Source organism: Gavialis gangeticus, unplaced genomic scaffold (genome assembly GCF_001723915.1).
Source record: "Gavialis gangeticus isolate Ggan-Ray unplaced genomic scaffold, GavGan_comp1, whole genome shotgun sequence".
In the NCBI taxonomy this organism is placed as follows: Eukaryota; Metazoa; Chordata; order Crocodylia; family Gavialidae; genus Gavialis; species Gavialis gangeticus.
Genome location: NW_017729013.1, coordinates 1,329,606 through 1,341,837, shown reverse-complemented (window position 1 = coordinate 1,341,837; position 12,232 = coordinate 1,329,606). Strand labels below are relative to the sequence as shown.

General features: G+C 43.2%; 1 protein-coding gene across 2 annotated transcripts in view; it reads left to right on the top strand.

The window, feature by feature from the left end:
- WBSCR17 (Williams-Beuren syndrome chromosome region 17) overlaps positions 1–8,677 on the top strand; it is a 375,733-nt gene extending 367,056 nt beyond the window's left edge. For both annotated transcript variants that reach the window (XM_019511375.1, XM_019511374.1), the window contains exons 11-12: positions 5,485–5,652; positions 6,323–8,677. In XM_019511375.1, the coding sequence (XP_019366920.1) occupies positions 5,485–5,652; positions 6,323–6,451 (297 nt within the window). In that variant the 3' untranslated portion in view covers positions 6,452–8,677. The remainder of the gene's footprint in view (positions 1–5,484; positions 5,653–6,322) is intronic.
- The last annotated feature ends 3,555 nt before the right edge of the window (positions 8,678–12,232 follow it).

The window sequence follows — 12,232 nt, the reverse complement described above, 5'->3', positions numbered from 1 at the left end:
TTCTTTCCTGAGCTATCTGTGCTCTCCAGAGTGTATGCAGCCCCTGCCTAAGTGGTACCCATGCACTGAGTGTTCAGTAGTATAGAATACTTTCTTAGAAATACAACTACAAAAACTATGTTTCAGGCACTTTCAAGACAGTTGGGGAACAGAATTTGTACATGTGTCTGGCTATCTGACTAGCCCTTTCACACAGCCAAGAAAGCATGGGTTTGTTCCGTAAGGCATCAGTAGTTTTGCTTGGTTTTATTGCATGGATTATCATTACCATGATTCTGCTACCTTGAAATGAATTCCTCCCCTTTGTCCCAATGCAGCCACCTTCTCTCAGAAAAACCTCACTTCCATCATTCTCCTCTGGCATATTGGTGATGAAAAAGTTAGTGTGAAAAAACTTGCCAATGACCGGAAAGTGGGAGTAGTATCTTCAAAAGAATAACCTTATGTAGACATTTGCTGATGTGAGATTACATTTTATCAGGATTCTCATCAAAGAGCCAATGAATGAATCCCAACGTTGTCATCCTATTGTCTACATGAAATAGGGCCCCTCTCAAATCTCCAAATAAATCCAATGCCCATGTGGCCATCCCATAGGTGGATACCTGGGCAGGCATACAGAAAATAAATCCCTCAATAGAGCCTCTCTGATGTCAGAGGAGCAGCTCATCTGGGTGACTCCCGCAGCACATACTGGTACAGGGTGTATCAGAATAAAGGGAAGGTTATTGGCTGGTAGGAGTGGAATAAATTGACTCTGGAAAAGGAAAGTGTACTAATAGTCAAAATTACGTAGTGGAGGAGATCTAGGGAGATGCCAAAGGTATTTGTTTTGAAGGAGCATAACTGGAAATGTGTCTTCACTGAGGATCTGCTAACACCTGGGTTACTCCCAGAAACTGTAAATCCATACTACCCTTTTGCTTTCCGCTTGCTAAAAGGTTATACCTTAGGAGTCCCATTAAAAAACAGAAGAGCCAGTGTTGCTGAATTCCCAGTTTCAATTAGATGGCTGCTCATTCCTTTGTTGCATTCTCTGACAATCACAAAATAATGTTTTGCCTAATATGTTTTGAATTGATGCTGCACAGTCAGCTTTGCTACCAGCGCCCACAGTATCGATGAGACGTAAACCTCTTGCTCTTATCCCTTGTTCTTTTAGCTTTCATGTCTAGCTAAAGGATGCATTCTCATTGATCACTTTCCTCATTGATCACAGTATCTGATACTGGACCAAAAGCATACGAGAATGCAACGTTGTTTGGAATTATGGGATGCGGCAATAACAGAATCTGACAGCTTACATTTCCTCAGCAGAGCCATCTAGATCCAGCAACAGGGAATTCTGAGTTGAGGGACTCTGTTGCTGTAATTTGTTTTCCAGTTGAAGAGAAACTAGCAGCAGTTGGTGCCTGCTGCAAGGATATTATTTGACTTCACATTAGATTTCCTGATTTGTTTCCATTTTTTAATTTTTTCATTACGGCCCTTAGTTGCTGTACTGGGGGTGCCTGAAAACTTTTCATCAAAGTAGGCCATTGGACAAATAAGGCAGAATTTTCAAAAGCACTGATATGATTTAGGAGCACACTGGGTGTATCTACACATAAATTAGATCCAGGATCAGTTTACTTGTGAGTAAATGACGCCCCAGTAAATGTCCCCAGGCAGGTGTCTAAGTGGGAGCAGATTTGCTGCTAATGGTAGAAAACTGCTCCCACTTCATGGGGCCTGGCAATGGGCCCCTGCTGCAACCAAGCGAAGATCTAGGCTCCCCCTGGGTGCTAGCCCAGGGGTTGGCAGGGAGCACCAGGCCAGAAAACACCTCTCCAGCCTGTTCCCCACGCAGCTCTACACTCAGACCTGGGCAGGAAACAGTCTCCCAAGCCTCCACCAGCAGGGAACTCCCAGCACCAGCTCTGCAACCGTGGGACCGGCACTGGGCGATCCTTATCTCCCAGCACTGGCCCCATAACTGCAGAGCTCGTGCTGGGAGATAAGGATCGTCCAGCGCCAGTGGATCTCCCAGCACCAGCCCCATAACCACAGAGCTGGTACTGGGAGATGAGGATCTCCCAGCCCCCTGCTCCCCAATTGCAATCTCAAAATGGGGGCTTGGAGCTCCCTGCTGCCAGGGCAGGAGAGCATGGTCCCCACCCAGGCTTCAGTGGTAGATCCCACCCTGGCAGCAGGCAGCTCCCAGTGGCAAGGAGCAATCTCCCACCCTTGGTGGCCAGCTGACTGGGAGCAGATTTGCTGCCCATGAGGCATCTACACAAGCGCTACTGTAACACTGCTAAACATGAGTAAATTTGCTACTTGCATTTGCAGGTAGCAAATTTACTCACAATTAGTGAGGTTTACTGAGCAGTAAGTATGTGCATGTATGATTACTGCTACACATGATTACTGCTCAATAAACTATGCTACTTTGCAGTAAAGCATCTCATGTAGACACTGAGTCTTGTGCTTCTAAGTCACTTGCAGAGATACCCAAACTAAGCCTGCATGTGTCAGGTCCAGGGCTGGAAGTAGTCAGGCTACCGTATCACGGCTCTGGACCTTTTCAGGTGTTATGTGTCAACAGGACTCAAAGTAGGGAAAATTAAAGAAAGAGCTTATTAGCCCAAGTGCCATGCCTCACTAACATAGGCACCCTGCATTCAGGTATCTCCACCCAGTGCAACTTTGCACCAGTGCGATATACTATTAAGGTCTTCTGAAAATCCTACCCCTAAATAAGAATAACACCTCAGTTCAGGTACACAACATTAACAGTCCTGAACAGCTTTCTTTCTGGAGTGGTATTTCCCTGAAATAACCGTCTACAGCCTAGGGTTGATGCGTGGGGAAAAAAACAGACAGTGAATATTAAAGCAAGTGCAATGCAAACTCTATTTGGGGTGACAATGAGCTAGATCCAACATTATACAGTATGCTAAAGATGATCCAATGTGTTTGGGGCTGTCTCTGTCACTCGCTGTTTTTCCCAGTAGGTTATACAGCTAATATATCCATGCAATACATTTTTCATTATATCCCTATTTGTTTTTCAGATCATTTCATTTTCTAGCACCCCCTAAACTTCCTCACAATGAATTTTTGCTCTAGTTACTTTTCCCACCACATTAAGAAATAACATATAAGAACTGAAATTATAATGCCTGGTGGGTACTGCACAAACTGACTGAAGACACGCTGCCAAAGATCATAAAAGAAAAGATGTCTAATGCAATAATTATGCATATGGTAACTAATGTTTCAAAAGCAGCATAAAGGAAATGACTTGTACTGCATGTTTGTTCTTAAAGATGGATTTCTTAAAGTGACAGTATTAAGGAAGGGTTTTTATTTTTGCTTTTGTCTTTTCCTTCTGTTGCCATTCAGACACTAATTCAGTTCAGTTGCTTTGCTTAATCACACGCTCTCAGTCAAGGAACATTTGATGAATCAAGCCTGAAGCAGTGAAAACAGCAGACCCATCAAAAACCAATAGTCCAAAATTGTGCCATTCTGCTGTACTTGATTTGTTTTAGCATTATTCGGATGCTCTACACATTGTGTGCCATCATGTCTCTCTGCTCAGAATCCCACATGTTGCAGCGTTGAGGTAATTAAGGTACCATCACGCAGAGAAGATGAATTCCCATTTGGACGATTGGTAAACTGAGGCACAAAGGGGTTAAATGTCTTCCCTAAGCGTAGGCAGGAAATCAGTGGTAGAGTTAGGATCTTGACTTCCTTTAATATCTAGACAGTCCACCTTTCTGTTATGCGTGCCCCACCCCAGCAAAACTGAGAACATGAGCAAACCCAAAAAGACAAAAACAAATGCTTATTGTACAGAGATCGTTCCCAATATTACTGCTAAAGGGCCACACAATCCCCTATTAGACTTCCATTCATTGTAAAGAAAGTGGGGTCAGGAGAATATCTGTGGACCTCACTGCTGTAGAGTTTTTAAGGGACCAGGCAGCATTGGACAACTGGCACTGAATAGCACCATCATGCCTGGATATGCCCTACCTAGTTTTGGCCCAGTCCTATCCCCTTGCACCACCTGGAGACCTGCTGCACCAAACAAATCCCTGCAAATCTGCTCAAGTAGCAGCTCCATTAGTAGTCAATAAATAATACTCTTGCCAAAAGTAGGAGACAGTTGTACGTGCCAATCCGATCATGCGTTTTTATAACTAAGCCAAACAAAATAAAGGGAAGGCAAAATTAGATTCAAACACCTTAACTATATCTGTCTGTATTGGATCAAGTCAGCCCATTTGTGCATTGTTTTAACTTTATTTTTGGTGTTTAATTATTCTAACAAAGATAACTCTAACTCCCACTGTGATTTACTGCCTCTCTTTAAACATCTGGGTCACAGATATGCTCAGTTAATTAATGTGCTGAATACTCCTCATTTGTCTACTGGAGAATGGATTGATTCATATTTTAAATAAGCAGCTGTGTATATCTTTCCCCCAAACTATAAAAAGCAGGCTGTCACTCATCTCTTTTCACGCCATGCATTTAAATATGTTTAGGGAAATATTTTGGTGGTATTTTTTAAACATTGCAAATGTATCGGCCCTTTATCTTAAACAGCCATACACAGAACTGGCCTATTTTTTAATCAAGTCAGGTGCGCCAACTATGAATGGAGGGAAATGAAGGGGAGGAGAGGTGGAGGGGGAATGATCTGCTTCCAATAGATGATCTTTACCCAGCTGCAAAATACCTTTTTCCAAGATATTTACAAGCCAGCTCTGATTCCTTCTGCTAGCAACCCTGACATTACCTCCAAAAGAGAGACTGGATTTTCAGGATTCATGGGAGAAATTGGTTTTGTGCCATAAAGATACTGGGAAGAACCCAGCATTAGACATGGTCTGACCCAATGGCCCACTTCCCCCTCTTTCCCCGATTCAAACATGGACATTCCTGGGAGATGCGATTACAGACCAAATCCCTCAGCCGCCCAACTTGCCAACTAGCTCCAATCTTGGAGCTACTGCAGGACTGTTCCCAACAAAGCAGCCCCATCGTTTAGTTGCCAAAAGCAGAATCTACTGCCAAGCACATTGGAAGCAGCATGACCAAACTAGCCAGCTGGCCTGAATCTAAAACTAGGAGATTATTAATCACCCTGACGAGCATCGTATCGTCACCCAAAGAACAATCTAGAAGAATCCAAATGTGTGGTGGAGCTAGTGATCAAGTGCATAGCTGAATATTTGGGTGACTCTTTATACAGAGCTTATGTAACCCCCCCCACCGTGCGACCATAAAATTGGGCTGGAAATTTCTTGAGAAAAGGCTTTCCCTTGTCGTTCCTACCCGCTCCTTTTCCCAGACTCATTGGTTCGTGGGAGAAATCAGTTTGGGATCAGGTGTCTGCTAGTGTTAGACGTGGCTCGGTCTCTTCCTGCATCTCTTCTCATAACTCTCAAGAAGTACTAACAGTCTTTCTCCCCGAATCCTCCCCAGCTGGCCCGCTACACCAAGGAGGGATTCCTTCACCTAGGGGCCCTTGGGACTACGACTCTCTTGCCTGACACCCGCTGCCTGGTGGATAACATGAAAAGCCGGTTCCCTCAGCTCCTCGATTGCGACAAGGTCAAGAGCAGCCTCCATAAACGCTGGAATTTCTTACAGGTTTGTCCAGCACGCCCATGTTCTGCCTCTGGCCTGCACCACTTTTTATTTGACATAATACGGAGTGAGAACTTCTCTTTGAAAACAGGGACGTTCTCTGATACGCTGGCGAGAAAGGTGTTCTCCTCCCATTCACCACTTAGACTTGCCCAGAAATCTGTTCTCGCATTGTGGAATAGCTCATTCAGCCTCAGAACAACTTCGTCTTAATGAAATATTGTAACATATAAAAGGTGTTTTTCCTTTAAGCTCAGGTGGGTAGAGGGTCTTATATTTTGGGTGCATAAGGTCTCAAGTTCATAAGGCCTGATGACTGCTGTTGTGCCTGGGTCCATACGGCCATGGTTTTATTACAGAAGAGTTCTCCAGACTGGGGGTAGCATATCATATGAAGGCTCAGTATATAGGCTTCTGTCTAATACACAGGGGTTATTGCAGGTTACAGGTTTTCAGCATCACCTGAAGAAGTAGGGACTTTTAGTTGGAGGCTGAAGGTGCCTTGGTGCAGTTTCCAGTGATCAGTGTAGTGCCTGTTATTACTTTGCATTAGTGCCATGCTAATGCACTTTGCAAATATAAAGGATGACACCAACCCTGTCCCGACAAGCGTGCGTCCAGTCCTGGGTTTGCTCTGCAGAGGATGTGTACTTACCTGTGCCTTTGCTTTTAGAATGGTGCAATCCTGAATAAGGGGACCGGCCGCTGTCTGGAAGTGGAGAACAGAGGAATGTCTGGCATTGATCTGATTCTTCGCAGCTGTACAGGGCAAAGGTGGACCATTAAAAATTTCATCAAGTAAAGGTATCAAGGCTAGAACAGTCTGAAGAACTTCTCTTGAAACATGCCTGACTTGGACCAATCCGACTGGAACCTTTTGGGAAGAAAGAAGAGCAAAATCGGAGCTCTGTTCACGTTACCTGTAGAGAACCTTGGGGGAAATGGGCATTTGTGTCTTTTTTTTTTTTTTTGTTGTTGGATATTAGTGTCTTGCAGCTGGCTCCAACTGAGTGAAATAGGGTCAGAACTGCTATTTAATTCTAGCAAGCACTCTAAAGGTATTGCTTATTTCTGCTGGGATGACTGTAATAAGCCCATGCAGTCTTGTGAACATTGTACTGACAGAGAAGTGTTGCTTTCCCAGATGACATGAAGCTCTGATGAAGGGCCAGCAAAGCTTATACCAGGATCAGAAGCAAGAAACCTTGGAAAGCACCCCCGCCCCTGGCAAGCAAGCATCTGAAAGAAAAAGGCTGCCAAGGTTGCAAACTTAGAATGAGCTGAGATAAATCTACTGGGTATTTTAAGATGTGCTCCTCTCTCTCCCTCTCCCCCTACCCCACAACCCTATACAACAAAGCTTCTATTTGAATCTGGAACAAGCATGCTTTAAAATGAAGGTCTCAGAAATATCCCCCTCATCCCCTTGATTTACCCCTCCCAGCATCAGGATCTCATTGACCTAAATCAGTATGAAATAAAAATGTTGATTTTTTTTCTGTTGCTCTCACCTCCACGCACACGTGCCTCCTACAACAGCAGCAATACCCAGCCTCAGTCCTTAAACTCATTTTGCGGTGTCATCGCCGCCCTCCTCACTGCTGAACACGTTGTCGGAACAGGTTTTCTTGTCCCCATTTCAGCAATATCCCACCAGCATCCTCAATGTGTTGTCCCCCAGAAAAGAAAAAAAATACTTCCCCAGCTCTTCCACGAGGCTGACTGATACTTTTTCACAGCGACTCCAATGGTCTGCCAATTGCAGGACCAGCACAGGATGCTCTCAGCGAGGAGGACCAACAGAAGTCTCCCTGCCCAATAGGCAGACTATCAGTAGAAAAGCAAGATATCAGTCAGCACCATGGGGAGCCTTGCAGAGTTGTAACAGAACTAAATCTCATCTTTATCCCCTTTGCTCTTCTCTGCTTTTCAAAGTGGTGATAACCATACAAGGACCACAGACATGCCAAGAACAAGCACCAGGAGAGAAGATCCTGCTAGGCTTTCCTCAGACCGAAGCAGTGGGATACATTCTTAAAATACCCTAATTATAAGTGAAGACAAAATAAGGACTTAAAGAAAAAATAATCTTTCTTCCCTTGGTTCATCCTCTTCCCACCAATGGATTTGCTCTACCACTCTTCATGTGTCAGTGTTGTTATAGCCTGCTTACAACCTTTCTGGCTTTTGTGTTTCTTTATGAGCATTGGCTAAGTAAAGGGGGAGGGGGGTTAACAGATAAACGAACAGCAATTTGGTTCAATACTGATTTGGTGCTAGTTTCTTCTCCTGCCATCATGATGGGCTGGAGGCACTCTCACCTTCTCATTTTTGAACCATAAGGATATTTGCTGCCAAATATTCTCAGTAATCATTGGTGACCTTTATGCCGGGTTACAGTTCAGGGTTACTAAGAAAGGGAAGTAGGAACACGCCAAGTTATTGGTGTTTTACATGGATGTTAAAGAGTTTATTCCATGACGAACTTTGCTGGTTGGGGAAGGGAGGCTAATAATCCTCCCTTTATCTTTCTCACAGAATAATAATGTTTTTTCTGGTTGCCCTCTGGTTAGGGTGCACTAAAAATATATTAATATATGAGATATATGTGTATATATGATTCCCAAAGACTGGATGTGCACAGAGTTGTTTGCTGCAGAGCACTCTTGCCTGTCTTCCGCTTGGGTCAAGAAGATGCTACCTTGATGTTTAACGAGTTTAATTTTCAGTGCCATGCAACAGGTTTATAGCTGCTGATTTAGTAATTTATTGGAGAGAAGCAGATGTATTTCATTATTCCTTCTATGGCAATGAATGTCATGTAGGACCGATCACTCATGCTTGACAAGGCTCCCTCATCAATTGGCATTTTCTCTCATTTCCCCTTTCCCCTACCCCACTGTCCTTAATGAAGTGAAATCTTTTAGTTGTCCCAAATTGCGAAGTAGAGAGTCAATGTAGAATTTTGCTCTCTTATTAGCTGTTGCATCATCTCTTGTGTAATAAATTTTAGCACTTACAAAACCAATATGATTTATGTTTTCAAAGGTATATAAATTTTTGCCCCTTCCAAGGAAAGCAGTTTGCCAGGAAATGAATGTCAAGACAGTTTGGGGGTCCTGGTGGAAAATAAACGTAAAAGCAGTAAAATTCGCTCTACTTAAGTACTTTGTCTGGATTTTCAGCAGTAAAAATCTCATAATGTTTAATGCTGGGACATCTGAACAGGGATAAATCCTAAAACAATCCCAAACTCTTGGGGTGATTACAAACCTAGGAATTAGTTTTGCCAACCTGGAGCCCTTAACTAACATTCCTAAAGCCACCTACATTGTTACGACAGTATTTACAGGCCTGTGTTCCCAATGAATCTTGAAAAATGGGCTCTTATCTTATGTTGAACGGAGTTTTCTGTGAGATTTCTTTTACTTCTTGTCTCCGCTTGGACCAGATGGGCCAAGAAGTAGTATCACTGATGCACTTGCTTCCAATTCTGGCTAAAACCCTTTGCTTGGCTTGGGGATTTGCCTTATGGAGGTGATTGTCAGAAAGAAACTGAACCTGTTTTATGATTGGGTTCGATTTCCCTCTGCACTCATATAGTTTCAGGTGGTTATTCTGAATAAATGTGGCAGCTAAATGGTCTTTAGACTTGCTGTTACCTGACTGGAAGAACAGCTGGGAATGCCAGGCACTGTAGATACAAGCCAAGGAGTCGGGTCAAACACTTGACAAATATTAGGCTCTAGAAACTGAATGAACAGCAAGACTTTGTTCAGTCCTATTGTCACAGCTGAGCTGATGGACAGAAAGGAGGCATTCGTGTAGCACAAATCGTTCTTGCATTTTGGATGGCAGTATGTGGAGATGGCCCAAATCACAGTCCGATACAAACACTCCTCAAGTTAGATTCTCCTACAAACCTGGATTAACTGTTGTATCTTGTGCCTATCTCTAGTAATATGTTAATTGCTTTAGCAACTGACATCCAGGTGGTTCTTATTAAATACATGATTTGAGTCTTGCCTCCTGAGTAATTTCAAAAGGATTGAATGCCACTGAAATATAGAGGGATTCATTCTTCTCTGCTGCCTATTAAATACAAAAGTGTTTTTAATGGAACTTACATTTAAAAAAAGAAATGAAAATGAAGGAGAGATCAGGAGAGATTGCCTATGCAGATTAACCTGCCATTTCATCCATCCATGCAGTCTGCCAGTCACAAAGATAATGAAATTATATACAAAGAATCAGAGAAGAGAAAGTGCACAAGAAAATGTGTTGCTTCTGAGTGATTCATTCCATACCCTGATGGGAGGACTGGGTGCTTAAAACTCTTTTTAAGGATAACATGCGACTGATGAAAGAACACCTGCATTTTTATTGCTATACAATTTTGTAAATGTATGATTTTATAAGGGCCAAGTCCAGGTCAGAGGGAACTATCCGATCAACCTATTTCATGGGACTTTGAAGTCAACAATGAGCTCTTATTCTCATGCTCCATTTAGCATATTTTTGCCGCTGTCCTGGGCGGATAGCCAGACTTTTAGAAAGTTCACTTTAAACCCTCAAATGAAGTCAAACTGCTTTCATTTCAAAGTCAAAGTTTAACTCATACACCCCCAACAGAAAAAGCTCTCTGCTTGACCACTGAACAATTTAAGCACTCATCCACAGCTAATGAGCATAGAGTTAAGCACTCCATTATGCAGTGTGAAATTAAGCCTTCTGAAGCCTATATATATAGCCCTGTGAAGCAGCTAAGAAACCACAGATGAGAATTTTGCCTTGTTTTAGCAAGAGGAATGCAGAAAGCTTATGTGACCGTTAGAAATCCCACCTGAAATTCCCAGGCCATCTGGATAATGCATGAAGGGCTGGTCCTTTCTAAATTAAACCAAAGTGTCTTGTAATTCTGCAGTAAGTATCAAACTAACTTTTTGTTGAGTTCAGCGATCTGAATTCTGGAGCTCTCCTGGCCCCGTCAGCCTGACAACTAAAAAAAAGGTAAGGCCTCACAGTATTCTGCCTCTTTGCTGAGGCCTGGTGGATAATTGAAAGATTAGTTGAGAGCTTAGGGGTATTTTGGGAGGTGGGCAGGTGTCAAAACTACTTTTATCATTAAGTACAAATTGAAATTATCGATGCCTTCAATCCTACAGATACTTCCTGGAAGGAGTTGGAAGGCTGCAGGACAATTCAGGTGCATAAAGTTGTGCATGCCTGCATGCGCATTTGCAGAATCAGGGCCAGAGATGGACAAAATGAGCATGTTCTGTCAGAAGTGGAAGGACTAACTTTGAGCCAAAAATAAAATAAATCAGCCAAGTTGAGTCTTAGCTGCAAGCTTGAAAACTAATGTCTTAAACAGAGTCCTCTGTAAACTCCCACAGTAGTCTCAACCAGGTAAAATATCCTTTATTGTCTGTCCTAACTTTCATACAGTGTTGTTGAACTAGGTTCTAACTCTGCTACCCTCAAAAGTTGGTAACGTTTTTGTCTCCAGACTGGGAGGTATCTTGATAAATGTTCCTGTCTGAAAGGTAGTGGATCTTCATCAGGGATTGGTCTGATACCAGTACTGACAAGAAGTCAAAAGCTTCTGTTAACCCCACTGAAAATTTCGGCTATGGACCAGCAGATTTGGGCCAGCGCAAGCACATCTACATGGGCTATTAATTCGCAGTACGTAAGCTTACTAGACAGTAAAATACTGCCTGCTCCATGCTGTGCGGACCTGCTCCAGGGAACAGGTGAGGGCTGGCTTCCCAGGTCCTGCCTGCTCCCCAGAGCAACCATCTCCACGCTGCTTTGCGGGGACAGCTGGGGGCTGGATTCCCAGCCCCCACTGCCAGTTCCTGCCAGGACCCAGTCCTGGCGCTGATCAGGCAACAGAGCGCTCCCCGTTTCCTGTGGTCCCCTGCTGCCTAGGCTGATCAGGAGCAAATTTGCTGCTGGCTTGCATCTACACAAGTGCATTATCTATTGCACAGTTAGTTTACTACCTGTATTTACAGGTAGTAGCTAACTGTGCAGTGGATTAATTTATTGCACAGTAAATAGTGTGCGCACATTTAAGCAGGGACTCTTTACTGCACAGTAAATTAGTCTACTGCACAGCAAAATATCTCTTGTAGACGCACCCCATTTATAGCAGTTCAGTATCTACTGCCAGTTTGGCACAAAGTATCCTTAATTTCAGTGGGATTTGCCCCATATAAATACATTGGACCACAGTTTCCACGTCAAGATCTTAAGTAGTTTGTTGTCTGCAATGTCCCATGTATACTGCATATCAGCAAATTAATAATCCTGGCATCGGCTCCAGTATCTCCCAATATGCTAAATGTTTGTTCAGAAGAAACAGCAGAATTGGTACTCCAGATCCTTCAAATCTAGGGCTGTGTTTCTGTTAGAGGCCTATATCAGATGCTTCAGAAAAAAAGCAAAATAAAAATAATAATAATACACCTGGGCAACTCTTTAGACATTTCTCTCAAAGGAAGGTTTTCTTTTTAATCTCACTTGGCGGTACACTTACGCTCTGAGACACAGCGGATAATAGCTCTCAGAACTTTTT